Source organism: Haematobia irritans, chromosome 2 (genome assembly GCF_050003625.1).
Source record: "Haematobia irritans isolate KBUSLIRL chromosome 2, ASM5000362v1, whole genome shotgun sequence".
NCBI classification, from domain to species: Eukaryota; Metazoa; Arthropoda; class Insecta; order Diptera; family Muscidae; genus Haematobia; species Haematobia irritans.
The window spans coordinates 141,590,364-141,609,462 of NC_134398.1; the positions used below are offsets into that span (position 1 = coordinate 141,590,364).

General features: G+C 37.7%; 2 protein-coding genes and 1 long non-coding RNA gene across 3 annotated transcripts in view; 2 read left to right on the forward strand and 1 right to left on the reverse strand.

Annotated features, from left to right (window-relative positions):
• LOC142226363 (ATP-binding cassette sub-family G member 1) overlaps positions 1-15,321 on the forward strand; it is a 78,639-nt gene extending 63,318 nt beyond the window's left edge. Inside the window, exons 4-7 of the mRNA XM_075296344.1 lie at positions 7,135-7,965; positions 8,033-8,201; positions 13,252-13,352; positions 13,421-15,321. Coding sequence (XP_075152459.1) covers positions 7,135-7,965; positions 8,033-8,201; positions 13,252-13,352; positions 13,421-13,921 — 1,602 coding nt within the window. The 3' untranslated portion in view covers positions 13,922-15,321. The remainder of the gene's footprint in view (positions 1-7,134; positions 7,966-8,032; positions 8,202-13,251; positions 13,353-13,420) is intronic.
• A 1,447-nt stretch (positions 15,322-16,768) lies between these two features.
• On the forward strand, positions 16,769-18,187 carry LOC142226366 (uncharacterized). The gene is made up of 2 exons (XR_012719669.1): positions 16,769-17,745; positions 17,801-18,187. It is a non-coding gene; the product is annotated as an uncharacterized LOC142226366 (long non-coding RNA).
• Positions 17,765-18,602, reverse strand: LOC142226365 (uncharacterized). Its single transcript, XM_075296345.1, has 2 exons — positions 18,209-18,602; positions 17,765-18,149 (listed from the first exon to the last, which is right to left on the reverse strand). Exons 1-2 carry the CDS (start codon positions 18,307-18,309, stop codon positions 17,789-17,791), a joined length of 462 nt encoding a protein of 153 aa, XP_075152460.1. The 5' UTR covers positions 18,310-18,602; the 3' UTR covers positions 17,765-17,788.
• Positions 18,603-19,099: the final 497 nt, after the last annotated feature.

Sequence of the window (19,099 nt, forward strand, 5' to 3'; positions counted from 1 at the left end):
TTTTCTATTAAAAAAATGATAGTTCTCGTAAATTGCAAAACCTTCTCAAAAGAACCTCCATGGAAGTGAAAAAGTTAACAAACACAGGTTAAAATCCCCGCAGGGGTGACAGGTGTAATTTTATTTTCATTATTTTGTTGAAAAAAAAATGATGGAGGATGCCTTGATGCTCTTAAAAAGAAATTTCTGTGTTTTTTGCTGGGTTTGTAAATCATAACAAATTGAATAAATCTACCATAATCTTCTATGGTAGGGTATAATAAGAAATTATGCTAATAATCTTCAAATTAAAAAAAAAAAAAACAAAAACAAAAAAAAAACGAAAAAATTATAAATTAAGCTTTATAAATTATACCCTAAGCGCATGCGTACACTTTTAATTGCCATTCTCATGCTGTCTTCTTATCTTTTGTTTTGGCTACATCGTCTATCTTTAACTCTTCAATATGTAGAGGGTGAAGTGCTATGGGGATGTCTTAGTCTCCTATTCTCCGCCGCTAAAAAGAAAACAAGACACGCTTATAAGCATCAAACTATTTTCAAAAAAATATATTTCCGCAAAGCAGATATTATTTTACAGATGAACGGAAATATATGTCGGCAAACCAAATTTTAGTTGGATATTTATTTATTTTATTTTGTTTATACTCGGCTTTCTTGAGCACTGATGTGTCTCAATTTAGTTGTCATGCCATTAAATATTCATGTCTTTGGCTATCTCAGCATTTCAGCTCACGTTTTTTGTTTTTTTTTGTTTTGTTTCTTTTGCGGTTTCACTTTGAGATTTATGAATGTGTGTCTTTTTCTAGAAAATGTCTGTTTAATTGTAGTAATTTGTAATTTTAAATAAAAAGAAATGCAAATTTAGTTTTTTTACATAGTAAAACACTAAGGTTATTTTATTTTGAGTGACAACAGAGAGATTATATACGTAATTGCTTTCAAATTTAGGGAAAAACGTAAACGTAAAGTAAAATATAAATTAAATGTATTTTACAAGTTTTCTATGAAATTATGATTTTTTTAATAAAATCTAAAAACCTAACAATCATTTTATCTCCATTTCATCGCTAATTTCAATTCTTGAAATTACACTTCATGGGCAAACCGGGTCAAAACAACTACAAACATTATTCATTGCATATTTTAAGGCGTCACAAATGTTCGCTCGATAACACTATGGAAAAATTGCTCAAAATAATTTTACTGGACGCACTAGCCAATTTTCGTTGACGTACCCATCATATCCGTACCCGTATCCGCCACCGTGGTGCAATGGTAAGCATGCCTTCCTTGCATACAAGGGGTCATGGGTTCAATCCCATCTTGGAGCAAACAACAAAAAAGTTTTTAAGCATTGGAATATTCCCTCTAATTAAAGGGTGATACGGTCAAAATTTGGTCAAGGGAAACGGTGAAAATAAATCGGTGAAATCGTTTATTTACAAAATCAAATTAAATTTCTTTTTCAAGTTCAATTAGTATAAAATTCAGGAAAAATATTCAGTTAGGCTTTCGCTTTTGGCTTTGCCCGAATTGCCGGGCCTCACGCTTGACACCTGCCGTCAGATTTTGTACAGCCACCTTGTCCACCTTCTTCGCCGCAGAAAGCCAGTTTGCCTTGAACTGCTGCTCGTCCTTAGCAGTTTTTTCGGTCTTCTTTAGGTTCCGCTTGACAATAGCCCAGTATTTCTTAATTGGGCGGAGCTCTGGCGTGTTGGGAGGGTTCTTGTCATTGGGAACCACCTGCACGTTATTGGCGGCGTACCACTCCATGGCCTTTTTACCGTAATGGCAAGATGCCAAATCCGGCCAAAACAGTACGGAACTACCGCGTTTCTTCAGGAAAGGCAGCAGACGTTTATTCAAACACTCTTTCAGGAATCGAACCCACGACCTTGTGTATGCACGGCGGACATGCTAACCATTGCGCCACGGTAGCCTTTGGAAGAACTTCCAAATTTTTTTGTTGGGTAACCAAAATGTTCCTTCACTTTTTTTTGTCTAGCGATACTTTTTACGCCAATTTTTAGAAATTGTCAACGGCAGCGCTGTTCTGATATTCAATATTCTGTAATTCTCTGATAGAAAAGTCCTGATTATCCCACTTACCCCGAGATTAGAACTAAAAAATAAAATTTCTGGATGGGACTAGTTTCGCTTATGTATACAGAGTGGCTTTTTTATATCCTCTTTTAATTTTTCATGCCCTCCACCATAGGATAGGGACGGTGACAGCGCCCAGCGGGGATGAAATTTATTTTTATACCCTCCACCATATGATGGGGGGTATATTAACTTTGTCATTCCGTTTGTAACACATCGAAATATTGCTCTAAGACCATAAGCGTAGGAAGGCCTCTGGGGAGGGGGCTTAGACCCCCCAGAAAAAATTTAGCCCCCCCCAGAATTTGAAAACCTATTTACGATTTTACATTTTTATAAAAATTAAACACGTATATACAACCGCACAAAGTTCCGCTAAAGACGTTCATGCACAATCGAATTACTTGGGTTGTGGTAGCAGTTGCCGATGGCAATGTTTGAAGTCTGATATTTATGAAATAGAGCTGTGATTGAACTTATAGTTTAGTTGAATAACTAACAGCCTGTTTCTGTATGTCGAGCGAGTTCAATCGATGGACTGAAATGCATAGAAACAGCTGTTTTTTGGTTATAAATTCATACATCAACAGGCTGTAAAGCTCCTTTATTATATTGTTTAGTCTGGTTTAGTCATCTTAATTAAAAAATAGTAATTGGTATTAAAACTATTCTTTCGTAAATTAATATCTTAATAATGCTGCAAAAAAGCGTCACCAAAAAAGAAGTGAAAATGTTCTTTTTGGGTCCGGAAGTGGTGCAAAATTGGCGGAGAAGCGATGAATGTAATAGGAACTCGTCATAGAACGAATGTTCACCGTTTCAACAGCCGTTGAAATAAATTTGCATCACTTCTTACGGTGTGATCCATATCGTTGTGTGATATTTTCCCAAATAAATAATTTTTATTTATTCGTTTTTATTTGATTTTTGGTCGACCTTTTGTTAGAATTATATAAATATTTATAAAGACCTCGAGCTTCAAGAAACATTAATTTATAATAATTTTTATATTTTTTATGATTTTTAATGCATTCTAACGCTTGTTTGAATATTTTCAAAAATTATCGATTTTTCTATAATGGATTAAGCATTTTTGTGGCAAAATTTGAATAATTTTTACCATTCTATTTATTCTTACTCTTTTTTTAAACTATTTGAAAAAAGAAAACAAAAATTACGCATTAAAATATGAAAAAACTGAAGTAAAAAACTTCCTGTGTAGTTAATATAATTAACTTCTTTGTGAGGACATTTTTGGAAGTGCTTTTAAAGTTGTGCCTTTAAAACAAATCCCATTTTTTTTTGCTGGGAAAAGTGTGGAACTACTTTTAGTTGCTTTATTATATATTATTTTGATGTCTATTTTTGTATTCTTTTTTATGAAATAAAACAATAATTGAACCTATAAGTTCAGTCTATAAATTTTTAGCTAGGGGGCTATAGCCCCCCCTAGAAAAATTGTCTAGCTACGCTAATGTCTAAGACCCCATAAAGTATATATATTCTAGGTCGTGGTGAAATTCTGAGTCGATTTGAGCATGTCCGTCCGTCCGTCCGTCTGTTGAAATCACGCTAACTTCCGAACGAAACAAGCTATCGACATGAAACTTGGCATAAGTAGTTGTTATTGATGTAGGTCCGATGGTATTGCAAATGGGCCATATCGGACCACTTTTACGTATAGCCCCCATATAAACCGACCCCCAGATTTGGCTTGCAGAGCCTCTTGGAGGAGCAAAATTCATCCGATCCAGTTGAAATTTGGTATGTAGTGTCAGTATATGGTCTCTAACAACTAAGCAAAAATTGGTCCATATCGGTCGATAATTATATAGAGCCCCCGTATAAATCGATCCCCAGATTTGACCTCCGGAACCTCTTGAAGGAGCAAAATTCATCCGATTCGGTTGAAATTTGGTACATTACGCTAGTATATGGCCGCTAACAGCCATGCAAAAATTGGTCCATATCGGTCTATAGTTATATATAGCCAATGGCCAATCACACAAAAATTGGTCCATATCGCCAAAACTAATCTACCAAAATTTTATTTCTATAGAAAATTTTGCCAACATTTTATTACTATAGAAAGTTTTGTCAACATTTTATTTCCGTAGGAAATTTTATTTCTGTAGAAAATTTTGTGAAAATTTTATTTCTATAGAAAATGTTGTCAAAATTTTATTTCTATAGAAAATTTTATCAAAATTTTATGTCTATAGATAATTTTGTCAAAATTTTATTTCTATAGAAAATTTTGTCAAAATTTTATTTCTATTGAAAATTTTGTCGAACTGAATTATATAGTATTTAATCGGATTTTTTTTTGTGTAATATATCCCCTGTATGGACTAACTTACAATTTAGAAGACGGTGTTAAGGATTTTTTAAGATACCTTGCCATCGGCAAGTGTTACCGCAACCCAAGCAATTCGATTGTGGATGACAGTCTTTAGTAGAAGTTTCTACGCAATCCATGGTGGAGGGTACATAAGATTCGGCCTGGCCGAACTTACGGCCTATTCCTATTTTTTGTGAATTTTAATTGTCCAAAACTTAAATTTTCACATAAAATAGTCTAATTGCATACTTTCTGATCCAAAAGGACTGCATCGGAAGTGGAAAAAATCGATGGGTGAATCCGAGATGCGCTTTAAAAGAAATGTTTTTGGAATAACTTCCAATTTTTTCCTGAGTATATATATTCTGGGTCGTGGTGAAATTCTGAGTCGATTTAGTAATGTGTGTCCTTCCGTTCTGTATATGGACTAACTTTCAATTTAGAAGACAATATTTAGACAGTTTAAGATACCTTGTCATCGGCAAGTGTTACCCCATCCCACGTAATTCGATTATGTATGTTCTACGTAATCCATGGTGGAGGTCAAGATTCGGCTTGGCCGAAATTGCGTCCGTATATACTTGTTTTTAATTTTATGGTTAAAAAGCAAAAAATGTAGGAAATAACATCAAGCTTTAGAATCATATTTGAATTGTTTGAATTGGCTAACTTTGGCACGAATTGTCAATGGAGCCGACAAAGCCTGCACGAAAGGGAAATGCGGTATTTTGGCCCATTACTGAAGCCGTCTTGAGATGTGTCGGTCATCTCAATGTTAGTGGCAAACTTACTCTCCAAAATTACTCTCCAAAAGATACAAAAGCCCAATGATTTTGGTGGCCATTATGTGGTAAAAATGATGCGAATAGCGTAAACCTCATTTTCAAGTCGAGTCATGGTCGTAGACCATAGATATGGTCTACGACCGTCTGCCCAGAACTTCAATACCGGGGTTAGGATATTTTCCTCTAATATTCGGAATTTATTTTGACCCCACAGTCAATGGGAGAGACCACCAGTCGTTAGGTTAGGTGGGGTATAGTGGCAGCCCGTTATTTCAGCGTATCTTCGACTATTCAGTCCATTTTGAAATCATAGTGATCAACGTCTCTCTTAACACTGAGTGCTGCCCTATTCTTAGTCCGAACGGCGTTTCGTAGAACTTAGAGAAGCTTTGAAACACTCAGAAATGTAACCAGCATTACTGATAGGAAATAATCCACCGCTGAAAAACCTTTTGGTATATAGTTGAATCAATGACCCTTGGGCCACGGTGTCTCCGTCAACCGTTACGGCGGATCACATTTTTACCATCGGATGTGCTTGAGTTCTGGTGGCCAATCGCAGATTTCAGCTGACCTCTTTGGCAAGGTCTTTGTTTGTTCACAAACTACTCGACTCGGAATGCCTTACGATCCGTAAAAAACACACCGTAGTTGGTCACTTTCGTGCAAGTGAAGCAACTCCTTCGCTCTTGCCAGGCTAACTTTTTGTTGTACCTAGGTGAGCTCTGGCAATTTTTAGATCTTCAATGGCTTTAGTTTTTTTTAATATGTAGTGCATCCGCTCCCAGGATATGTTCAGGTCATGAGCAAGTTTTCTACTACCGCGGCCTGGATTTCGGTCAAATCTGGCCTTTGGATCATTTCTGGTGTTGTTGATATATTTTTAAGACCATTTTTGGACCCGATGCAACTGCCTGCATGACGGTACCGAGCAATCTAATTTCTGGAGGACTCTAACATAATGCTAACGCAAGCACACTATCACGTTTGATTTTCATCGCGAATAGCTTTATTTCTGAATGCAATAGATCAAAATGCTTCTGTCAGCTTGTAAACAATCAAATAAACTGTCACTAGAATAAATATCTCAGCTGCCAGACGAGCGGTTTAGAAATAATAGCAACCTGAAGTTGGTTGTAATCCATGTCAATCACACAGTACTTACGCTTCGACATGAGCTGAAAAAAGCATTTTCAGTCCTCAATGGGACACTTCCAATTAAGTGTCAAAACTTACACGTAGAGCCAGATGGGAGGGCTGCAATCAGTGCTTAAACTTAGACCCAGATAGTAGGGATAAAATCATTGGACTCTAAGTATCTCTGATCGAAAAGAATAATAGACTGTCGCAAATCTCTCAACGACATGACCTAAACTTCAATAGAGACTCAGAGAGTTAAGCTGCAATTAAATCCTTGAACTATGTAAACCTCAACTCTAAAACTAGAATAGACTATCGTAAATCTCTCAATGAGATAGTCTAAGCTTCAATATATACTCTGAGAGTTATGTTGCAATCAACTCCTTGAATGTATGTATGCCTCAACTCAAAAACAACCGCAAATCTTTCAATAATGTAGCTGGATAGTTCAATATTAACCTACTATCGGATGGCTCGCTGTAGAGCCATAGTAAGGATCTATACAATAGGGATATTTCGGGAAACTGTTGATCAAAAGTAGGATCTAAGATCCATTCGAGATCTTCTGTCAAATCAATGAGTGTAACGTGATTCTATTTTTGTCTCAATGATAAGGATCCCATGTCGATGACCAAGTTTGTATCATGCATAAGGCTGTCAAAGTTTCATTTTCCTACATATGTATGTTAAGTTCTTTTGTTGATGACGCTTTAAATGACTACTCTATTGAGATTAATATCTCCCTCTCTCTCTTCATTTCAGATTGACGACATCCTTTTGACTCTTAGTTTAAGCGAGCATCGCAATACATTGACACGCAATCTCTCCGGAGGTCAAAAGAAACGTTTATCCATTGCCCTGGAATTGGTTAATAATCCCCCAATTATGTTCTTCGATGAACCCACTTCGGGTTTGGACAGTTCCACATGTTTCCAGTGTATCAATTTGCTGAAAATGTTGGCTGAGGGTGGTCGTACCATCATTTGTACCATTCATCAGCCATCGGCTCGTCTCTTTGAAATGTTCGATCAATTGTATACTTTGGCCGATGGCCAATGTGTATATCAGGGCAGTACGAAACAGCTGGTTCCGTTCCTATCGACATTGAACTTGGAATGTCCCAGTTATCACAATCCAGCCAGTTATATCATTGAAGTTGCTTGCGGTGAACATGGTGATCATACCAGACGTTTGGTCGATGCCATCGATAATGGTAGTAAGGATATACGTTCAGCTGCTGACTATGCTGGTCTAAAGGCTCGCAACGATTTGGTGAAGGTACAAAATTTAAAAGCCATTTTGGATAAAAATGATGCCTCCAATTCAACGGGTGGAAAATTTGAGGATAATCTTAAGCTGAACAATGGCATATTGAAATCGAATTTAGTGAATGACATAGCCAAAGATTCCATGGAACCAGTGGTGAGCACAAATGAGAAAGGCGATGCAATGATTGAATTGGAAAAGGCCGATAATTGTACAACGGCTTTGTTGTCACCGGAGATAACCTCACCGGAACGTTATCCCACTTCACAGTTCCATCAATTTTGGATTGTATTGAAACGTACTCTTCTATTCAGTTTCCGCGATTGGGTAAGTGATGAATGGAGGATTGAAATTTGAGAGTCACTTTGAATATGATTCCATTTTACTTTTCTAGACTCTTATGTACTTGCGTTTGTTTGCCCATTTACTGGTTGGCTTCCTTATTGGTGCATTGTATTATGATATTGGTAATGATGGTGCCAAGGTCTTGAGTAATTTGGGTTTCCTCTTCTTCAACATGTTGTTCTTGATGTACACTTCCATGACAATTACAATTCTATCATGTAAGTATAGATATTGAATATTTTAAAGGGATGGATAATAGAAGGACAACGGACTGTTTCAATTACTGAGAAATTGATCTATTTACATTTTTGGACGAAGAATTTCTCTAGGACCAAAACTATGTATCTGATGTTCTAATTTCATAATGGAACTCTGAGGCATTTTTCCCATCTCAAAAAGGCAACTTAGCAGGGTCTCTATGCCCGCTGGACCCAATTTGCTATGACAGCCTAATATTCTCCATCAATGTTCACCGCGCGATTATGGATAACTGCATACATATAATTTTATATTTCCTATTCCGATAAATGAAATAACCTGCTTACCCGTATTTTCTCTGATTACTGACCTTATTTTTATTGACTGACCTTCCCATTTCATAATCTCTGAACACCGGACGTTTATCAATCCAAGGCACCCTAATTGGGACGTATTAAGAGATTACACCGATCGGCAATATAATGAGCCACCACCGCAATCTCTCAGGTTAATGTCGTCGTGAGGATATTTAGGGATGTAATCAATGCTGCACGCCCCCTCTTCGTAATCCTAGGCCAGGTACGTCCTAACTTCCCAGCCGAAGAAATGGGACCCACGGTCAAGCATTGTGTCCGGAGCGATCTTTAATGAGTAGGGTATATTTAATAGGTACTCATATAGCCCTTAGTCGTCGTCAGCTACTCTGCTATCAATTCGACCTTGGGAACTGCATCTCGAAATTAACTGGGAACTGGATCTAGAGATTTATAACATTAAGCAAAATAACTTGATGCGGATGGAACCGAAGAAATAAGCAAGCGATCTCTTAGAGCATCTCGAGTTATAGAGCGATAAGGAGAGGCATTCGGTGTAGTCTGCGAACCGCCACGAGTTTCCTCAGCCGATGGTACCGACGTAAAAAACAGCGCGAAGGCCTCCACGGCGCCGGGCTTCGATAGGGTGGACCACCGCTCTCTCTCTTTTTCATGTTCTAGTGCATAATGAACGTCTTAATTTCCCATCTGAAGCTGCGGAACTCCAGAGTAATCTAGTGATGAGCCAAGTAGGTTCAAAAGTAGTTACGTATCTCTTGGTTGAATATGGGACATCGTCAGCTATGCTGCTACCAATTTGTCGTGCTAACCCTGTTGATGCTGGAATCCTGAAAATGGATATCAGTAAGATTAAGCAATTCCCTTTGACGGAACCCAAGCAATACTTAAGATTTTTTAATCGGCAGATCTTAGAGTATCTCGAAATTGATTACCGTCGTCATAAAAAGCGACAAACCCTTCATGGTGTAGGGCCCCAAAGGAAATTCAATGCTCATGCTGAAGCTTGTCTGCATACAGGAAGTTAAGTATCGGACCAATTTCCCACGTAAGACCATTCTGACGCCTGGAATGTGAGTAGAGTGATCCCGTTACCGAAACGAGTTATTTCACTGCTAGAGGATGATTCGCACTATCATTATATGGACAGAATCAGTACCCAAGCATTTGTATATTACCCCAAGATTACTTCCACCACTGCTATGTGTGACTAGTTTCGAGGTAAGGTTAGGTTGTAGATGATGACATCAATTTTGTGTTGAATTGATGTCCACTTAGACCAATATAGGTCCATTGTGATTCCTCGATGTTATCTCTTCATCTTCTTCCTTCCGATGCGGTCCCCTTTGGAATAGTCCCAAAACTTCCACCTGCTCGGTTTCTTTAAAATAGATCTTAGAACAACCAACCAGAGGTCCTGATGAATGTAAGTATGTTCCTTAAGCTGCACTCCCGCAGATCTGTTTGAGCCTGAAAGGAAAAGGAGCCCAGTATCTTGTTTCTTCTAAAGGATAATAATGGACACTGGTACAGGAAGTGGTACGTGTCCTCTGTAACTTCCGGGTCCAGGCACCATCTAAAGATATCATCATCTTTAAGGCCTATTCTTACCATGTGTTCCTAAATGTGTTATGTCCTGTTATGATGCCAATCAATGACCGCAATTCCTCTTTGTTCATCGGCATTAAAATTTCGCAGTTCCTATGGTTATTTTCATCCCATATCAACTTGGTTTGCTCGCAACCATCCGGAGAGAGCCAGCGTCTTCGCCAAAGTTCATCATATTTCACCTACAACCTCCACCACCTTCTTGGTGGAGGAAAAAAGTCCGCTAGTACATTATTCGTTCCACGAGCGCCCTCCTTAACCAGAACATCAGCTTCCTCATTTCCTATTATCCCACAAGGTAGAAACAAGGTCCGTAAGTCATTTCCCGCATCTCTTGGGGTGCATACGAAGAAACTTATAAGGCAATTGACAGGTCAGAGGTTTACTATTCTGCGCCAGTGTAGACTTTTAAAACACGCGTCACACTGCCTGGACTGGTTATATCCATAAGGAGATTGATTGGCATGTTGTGGGTCCCAGAGCGAGGTATAGCTGTTAAGGTCCCTATAGAATGACTTGCGTGTGAACTATTCTCGGTGCCTCCTGTATCCATTATCGCTGTTGCCACCGATCAGATGACCAATTAACCATGTTAGGGATGTACTATACGTTCACTGATAGCATATCGGACATGTGCTGGAAGATGTTTCTATAGATTTCTCGATTGCGGGGTACCGATGGCCGGAGTTCGTTCGGATGGATTCGCCCCAGAGTGCTGGCGGGCCAGTATGATGTATTATGTCCTCAATGGCAGCATATTGAACTCATTCTGCAACACGCTACCTGGACTGGTTGTGTCCATCGGCAATTGGATTGGTATGGTGTGCCAGAGATACTTTGGGATACAAGACGAGTGAGCATATTTCGAACATTCTTTCTGAATTACTGGGCTCCGGAGCGAGGTGTAGCAGTTAACTTCTTGCGTGTGAACCTGTCTGGTTGGCCCCTGTGTCCGCTATCCCCGTTGCCACCAACCGATGACCAATTAACCATGGTTAGGGTGTTCTATACTTCCATACCCTGAATCACAGCATCTTGAACATGTGTCGATCTTTGCACCACGCGCTACCAACCAGCGACTTCAGGATTAGAATTTCTTCCTAAACAGTTTTAGAGGGAACCAGTCTCAGTGTCGCCTTTTTACCGCCTCTCTTTAAGTTTGGATCGTTCAGAAGTATCCTTCCAAAGGCGATGGCGAATCAGACTGGTGCATTGTGTCCTCAATGATAGTATTTTGAACTCGACATGGATATACTCCACAGGTTTCTTGGAATGACAACGTCCTATTAACTTGTAGGTCCAGGACCATGCCTCTGTCATTGCGGCGGTTTTTGTAGTCCTATCGAGTACATTTTTATTATCGATTCTTTTCCGGAAATAAACATACTCCAAATGGAGGTTTGCTGTACTGGGACAGAGTTGGAATATTGTGTCACTCCCAGGTCGTTGACCAGTCTTCAATTATCTTTGCGGTTATCACTGATACCATGGGTTTTGTACTCAACGTTCTTGGCTTGCTAAAATGGAAATGGCAATCGAATGTCACCTCAGGATCATAGGATGAATCTGCAAAACTGCCCTGGCATTACCTGGAGTTATGCCCATGACTACGGGCGTAGGTTCTTTTTTCAATGTGTGGCAGTGAGTAGGTATCTATAGAAAGCAGACAAAGGTTCAACAAAATTTGGACCCAGAACACTGAACTGCTGTGTCTCTCCCAGGTCGTTGACCAGACTTCAATTGTCTTTGCGGTTATCACTGATACCATGGGTTTTGCACTCAACGTTCTTGGCTTGCTAAAATGGAAATGACAATCAAATGTCACCTCAGGATCTTAGGATGAATCTGCAGAACTGCCCTGGCATTACCTGGAGTTATGTCCATGACTACGGCCGTAGGTTCTTTTTTCAAGGTGTGGCAGTGAGTAGGTATCTATAGAAAGCAGACAAAGGTTCAACAAAATTTGGACCCAGAACACTGAACTGCTGTGTCTCTCCCAGGTCATTGACCAGACTTCAATTGTCTTTGCGGTTATCACTGATACCATGGGTTTTGCACCCAACGTTCTTGGCTTGCTAAAATGGAAATGGCAATCAAATGTCACCTCAGGATCTTAAGATGAATCTGCAGAACTGCCCTGGAATTATGCCCATGATTGCGGGCGTAGGTTCTTTTCTTCAAGGTGTGGCAGTGAGTAGGTATCTATAGAAAGCAGACAAAGGTTCAACAAAATTTGGACCCAGAACACTGAATTCAAGACAGACATCCAATAAGGATCAGTATTGTCTCTTAAATCGCATCCGTGTGAACCAGTACCTCCTTTATGCCGCCACTCTTTTGGGTGTGGCCCCTTTCGAAGGATCCGTCCTAATTGCGGCACGATGATGGTGTTCTATTCTTCCTCACTTTTTAAGGTGCTGGGGAGGCAAGAAGGGCATGTGCCACATTCCAATGGCGTTGAAGTCTTTCAAAAGAGCAATGACTCTGTACGGCTGGCATTACCCAGATTTAGATCCGTGATTACGGGCGGAGTTTCTTTTCTTGAAGATGTGGCAGTGAATAGGTATCAATAGAAAGTGGACAAAGGTTCAACAAAGTTTGAAAGCAGACCATTTTGAATTCAAGAGAGACATCTAATCAGGATCCGAATTTTCATTTAAATCGCATCCGTATGGAATAGTCTCTCTTTTAGGAGTGACCCGTTCGGAAGGATTCGTCCTAATTGTGACATGATGATGGTGTTCTACTCTTCCACACTTAATAAGGTTCTGGACAGTCGGGAAGGGGCAATTTGTCCACATGTTTCAGCATTTTAAACTCGTGATGTATGTGATATTCAGGTTTCTTTGTTGCGATTCTCAGAGCGTGGTTTCGGACGCGGGGCATATTTCTCCTTTGCAAGTCACTTCCATTCTTTCTTCTAGAATTCCGACCAATGAGTGGCTCTCGCTGCCTATCAATGTGTAACCTGCGTCGAACAGGCTAGACGAACAAATTTTACTAGAAATGCATTGAACAGTCATCAATAACAAATTGACAAATTATCATCAAAATGTGGGCCCATAATACTTGGAATTCATGACTCCCGTGACCATTTTCATTGATTATCAAATAATTTTCTCTTTTTCAGTCCCTCTCGAAATGCCGGTGCTACTAAAGGAAAACTTTAATCGATGGTATTCATTGAAATCCTACTATCTGGCCATATCTGTTGCGGATATACCATTCCAAGTAAGCTATAACCTCTGGCAAAGACCAATGAACAAAATAAATCGGTTTTTATGTTTGATTCTTTCCAGGCTATATTCTGTACCATCTATGTATCGATTGTCTACTATTTCACCTCGCAACCATGGGAAATAATGCGGTTCTCCATGTTCTTGGGTGCCTGTTTACTGATCTCGTTTGTGGCCCAATCGGTGGGTTTGGTAGTGGGTGCCGCCATGAATGTCCAAAACGGTGTCTTCTTGGCCCCTGTGATGTCTGTACCATTCCTCTTGTTCTCGGGCTTCTTTGTATCGTTCGATGCAATTCCCGTATATCTTCGCTGGATCACCTATTTGTCATACATCCGTTATGGGTTCGAAGGTACTGCCTTGGCTACCTATGGCTTTGGTCGTGAGAAATTGAAGTGCTATCAAACCTATTGTCATTTTAAATCGCCCATGACTACCTTGGAGGAATTGGATATGGTCAATGCCAGCTATACTTTGGATGTGGTTGCCCTGGTGGTGATCTTTGTAGTTTTAAGATTGTCGGCCTATCTCTTCTTGAAATGGAAATTGAAGACAGCACGCTAAGCGTGTTTGGCTAATAGTGGGTCTATAAGGTTTTATTCTTTTTAGAGGTTTAGAAGAATTTATAAGTTTTTAATTTAAAGTTTTTTTTTGTGCGAATGAGACCAAAATTAAGGATTTTTGGAAACAAAAATTCTCTTTTTCGATTTTTTGTTATAGATTTTAAGAATTTTTTTCGTTGCGAAAAAAACAGAAAGCGAAACGTGATTTTAATGGAAAACAAAAATAAAATATGAAACAAAAATTTTATATATGAACATTTCTGTATTCAGAATTACCAAAAATATGCCAAATTATGCCTTAAGTAGATCAAGGGGAATTGCTTTAAGCCACTCCATGTGTGAAGCATTAGGGCCAACGATGAACAAATTAATCGTCCAACATTTTGTCATTATCACAATCATATGCAAACCATAACCATGTGGAGGATACGCCTTAGAGAAGACACACTATTCAATCACAATAGATATTTGAAGTCAATCACAATAGGCCTTTAAATTTCTATTGTGTATTGAACTTCATTCAATCACAATAGAATTTAATTTTGATCCAATCACAAGATGTAATTATTTATAATAAAAAATATATTTATAAATACAAACACAATGTGTATTAATTTTAGTCAATCACAATATGGGTGTATTTAAATTCCTTCAATCACAATATGTTTTTATTTATAACAAATCGGATTTTTTTTACATTTTGGACAAATAAATGCTCCAAAATAAAATAATAAAAGCATTTTGAAATTGAGTTCAAACCAAATTGCATCTTCATTTCCATTCCAACATATAATGGGAGAAAACAGTCCCAAAAACTTCTCGTGCTCTCCTCACATCATAATAAATGCTTCATTCGAGTGGATTTATTGGATTCTTTCTTGCCTCTACTATCGATGATTATTTTATGTCATTTTGTCAATCAAAACAACGATTAATTTTGTAAAAACAAAAATAAATAAATTTAGATAAAAATACTAAAATATTCAATTCTAAATTATTACTTTTTTAGGTTATACGAAGTCATCATTTAGTATCTGTGTTTTTTTTTTTTTAATTTTCGGTAAAAAGAATCGTTTTTTAGTAAATCTATATATTTAATTATATTTATCATAAAGTCTAAGGGAAAGTGTGTATTTACAATTTTTTATATGCGATCTATATCTATTCTCTATAATCAAGTCAAATTTAAGCGTGTTTTTGCACATTCACATAATTCTTCATAAAATGTTACCAGTATAGGTCTGTACCTAATAATGTAACCTCTTTTTTTGTATACCAAAACAACGACCAATCCTTTCCCCCAATCATTTGTAACATTTATTGTAAATTTGTAGTATTGTAAAATGTGAATATATAAAAATATTTTTAAATAAAATTTATATTTTTTGTGGAGAAAACTAATTTGTTATTGTGATTGATTTTTTAACATTGCAGATACACGGTTGCCACAGTTGGTAGAATTATTGGTAGATTTTAATTCACAAATTGTCTATAGAAACCAAATGTTGACATAGATATACAATTATGACAAAAATTTCTATAGTAATAAAAAAATTTTTCTATAGAAATAAAATTTTGCAACATTTTCTATAGAACTAGAATTTTGAAAAATGTTCCATAGAAATAAAACTTTGCAACATTTTCTATAGAAATAAAATTTTGCAAAATTTTCTATAGAAATAAAATTTAATTATATTTGAGGCATGGGAATAAAAAGTTTCTTTTTGTGAGTTGTAATTTTTATTTAATATCCAATATTTCGAGATATCTGCGATGCTCGCCTTTAGGGAAATTAATTTAGAAGTAAAACAAGTAAGGAAAGTCTAAAGTCGGGCGGGGCCGACTATATTATACCCTGCACCACTTTGTACATCTAAATTTTCGATACCATATCACATCCGTCATAAAGGTGTGTCCTAAATACATACATTTAAATATCACTCGATCTAGACAGAATTTGATAGACTTCTTCAAAATCTATAGACTCAAAATTTAAGTCGGCTAATGCACTATTTAGGGTGGAATACAATGTTAGTAAAACAAAAATATGGGAAACATTTAAATCTGAAACCATTTTAAGGAAACTTCGCAAAAGTTTATTTATGATTTATCGCTCGATATATATGTATTAGAAGTTTAAGAAAATTAGAGTCCTTTTTACAACTTTTCGACTAAGCAGTGGCGATTTTACAAGGAAAATGTTGGTATTTTGACCATTTTTGTCGAAATCAGAAACACATATATATATATGGGAGCTATATCTAAATCTACACCGATTTCAACCAAATTTGGCACGCATAGCTACAATGCTAATTCTACTCCCTGTACAAAATTTCAACTAAATCGGAGCAAAAAATTGGCCTCTGTGGTCACATGAGTGTAAATCGGGCGAAAGCTATATATGGGAGCTATATCTAAATCTGAACCGATTTCACTCAAATTTGGCACGCATAGCTACAATGCTAATTCTACTCCCTGCGCAATATTTCAATTAAATCGGAGTAAATGTTTGGCCACTGTGGTCATATGAGTGTAAATCGGGCGAACGATATATATGGGAGCTATATCTAAATCTGAACCGATTTCAATAAAATTTGGCACACTTGACTACACTACTAATTGTACTCCTAGTGCAAAATTTCAACCAACTTGCGGTAAAAATCTGGCTTCTGGGACCGTATTAGTCCATATCGGGCGAAAGATATATATGGGAGCTATATCTAAATCTGAACCGATTTCAATAAAATTTGGCACACTTAACTACAGTACTAATTATTCTTCTTGTGCAAAATTTTAAGCAAATTAGATAATATATCTAATTAGGCAAATTAGATATATTGGAGCTTTATCTAAATCTGAACCGATTTCTTCCAAAATCAATAGGGTTCTATTCTGAGCCAAAACACATACTTGTACCAAATTTGAAGTCGATTGGACTAAAACTGCGACCTAGACTTTGATTACAAAAATGTGTTCACGGGCAGCCGGAGAGACGGACATGGCTATATCGACTCAGGAGCCCACCCTGAGCATTTTTGCCAAAGACACCATGTGTCTAACTCGTCTCCTTCTGGGTGTTGCAAACATATGCACTAACGTATAATACCCTGTTCCACAGTGTGGCGCAGGGTATAAACACGTAAGGAAAGTCTAAAGTCGGACGAGGCCGACTATACTCGTATTGTATCCTGCACCACTTTATAGGTCTATATTTTCGATACCATCGCTGATTTGTTGGGTACGATATGTAAAGGTTTATGTCCGCATATACTTACATACGAAATTTAAATCCAAAGCAATTTTTATTATTATGTGTAGGCACATTCGCTTACATGATTGTACTCTTGACAGGACGTAGGAATAGGATCTCAGTATGTAGGTCTAACACTCCCCATACCTTTATCTGTTGTACCTGGTCCCAAGAGCAGTCCCATATAGGCGTCATTAGTTAACACTTATTCCTCGTAATCGTGAATAATTTCGTGAGGGGTGGTTTTCTAAAAGGATTACTCACGACGAGATTTTTTGGTGACAAACGCTCGCGCCCATCGTTTTTTCTCACACTCACGATGTTGACTTGTTGTGAAAAATTTATCGCATTTCTATTTCGAATCTGGGGGGTTACTCTGTATTGCGATGCGTAAGAAAAATTGTCGCGAATCGAGTAATTGGTACTCAGTAATTCGTTTTCGTATCTACCTTGCGCATCTAGTTTTCGCAAATCTGGCATCACCGCACTCTATAATGCGAAAGCGTATGTCAAACTCGTTCGTTGATCGCAAAAATCGTGCGCAAACAAAATAGCAATCGCAAAGTAACAAATATGTAAGTAAGCACAATTAAATTTTTATATTTGTATCTAAATTGTTTATTGTTTTAGGGAAAAACCAAAAAAGTTACAGACACAGCAACGTCCGTTCCAAACTTTGGTAGACTTTATGGTCTCTTCCGCAGTTACCTCAAATTGTATGTGCTTGGGACAAAGTATTCGTTCAATCACCTCGCAAACTTCTTTTAAGCAGCGCGACATAGATTGCTCTGATAGTCCTAAAAGATGGTCTTGGCCGATTTGGTGTAGATAACCACCTTGTCCAAGCAATTTCAAAGCAGCGGCCACTTTTATTGGAGTTGGAATGGCTGTGGATTTATTTGGAACGACGAGGTCGTCTTTAATAGCGTTTAATACATACATAAACGCATCTTTATTAAGACGAAAATTTTGTATAAATCTATAAAAATGAAATATTCGAAAACGTTTGCCACATAATTTGAGTTTCCATTTTCTTACCCGTGGTCACTTAGGGAGAGTATATTTGACCGATCTCGCAAAATTCTTCTTGTAATTCGTTCATGTTCATTTTCTTCAAACCATAACGCTATCGAATCCATAATTATTAGTTTTTGTTATAAACGATTAGCAAGTTTTAAAAACACACACACCGAACGGAAGATTGTTTAAAATGTTTTTATTTACAATTTTTTGACATTTCTTTTTATCATTTTCGTTATTGTTTACATTGTGCAGCCAGCGTTGTCATATTTTCGCTTTATTTTGCTAAAGCGTTACCATATTTTCAGTTTACTTTGCGAAAGCGTTTGCGCAAGTGATACAGAGTACCGAATTGTACTCTTAACGCATTTAGCTATCGCATCGCATTTGCTTTCGTATCGCAATACAGAGTAACCCCCCTGTTTGTAAGATTATGCCATTATCTAATCTTCGATAGAAATTTGATATCACTCACACTCGCGAGATTAATCACGCTCACGATTTCAATCACACCAACGAGTTTACCGATTTTTATACCCTAAACGACTTAGTGGTCAGGGTATAATAAGTTTGATCGGCCAAAAAATGTGCCTACCAGAAATATTGATTTTAGACCCCATAAAATATATACCGATCGACTCAGAATCACCTCCTGAGTCGATCTAGCGCTTGGTGTCCGTCCGTCCGTCCGTCTGTCCATGTATTTGTTGTTCACAGGATTCCGGTCGCAATTATTAACCGAACGTTATTGAATTTGGAAGAAATCGGATCAAATTTAGATATAGCTCCCATATATATGTATCGCCCGATTTCGACAAATAGGGTCACGTTGCGCGTTTTTTCAAGCAGATCGTCACCAACTTTGACAAAAGGTAATCTTTTCCATCGCCTTTCAAGTCTGCAAAATTT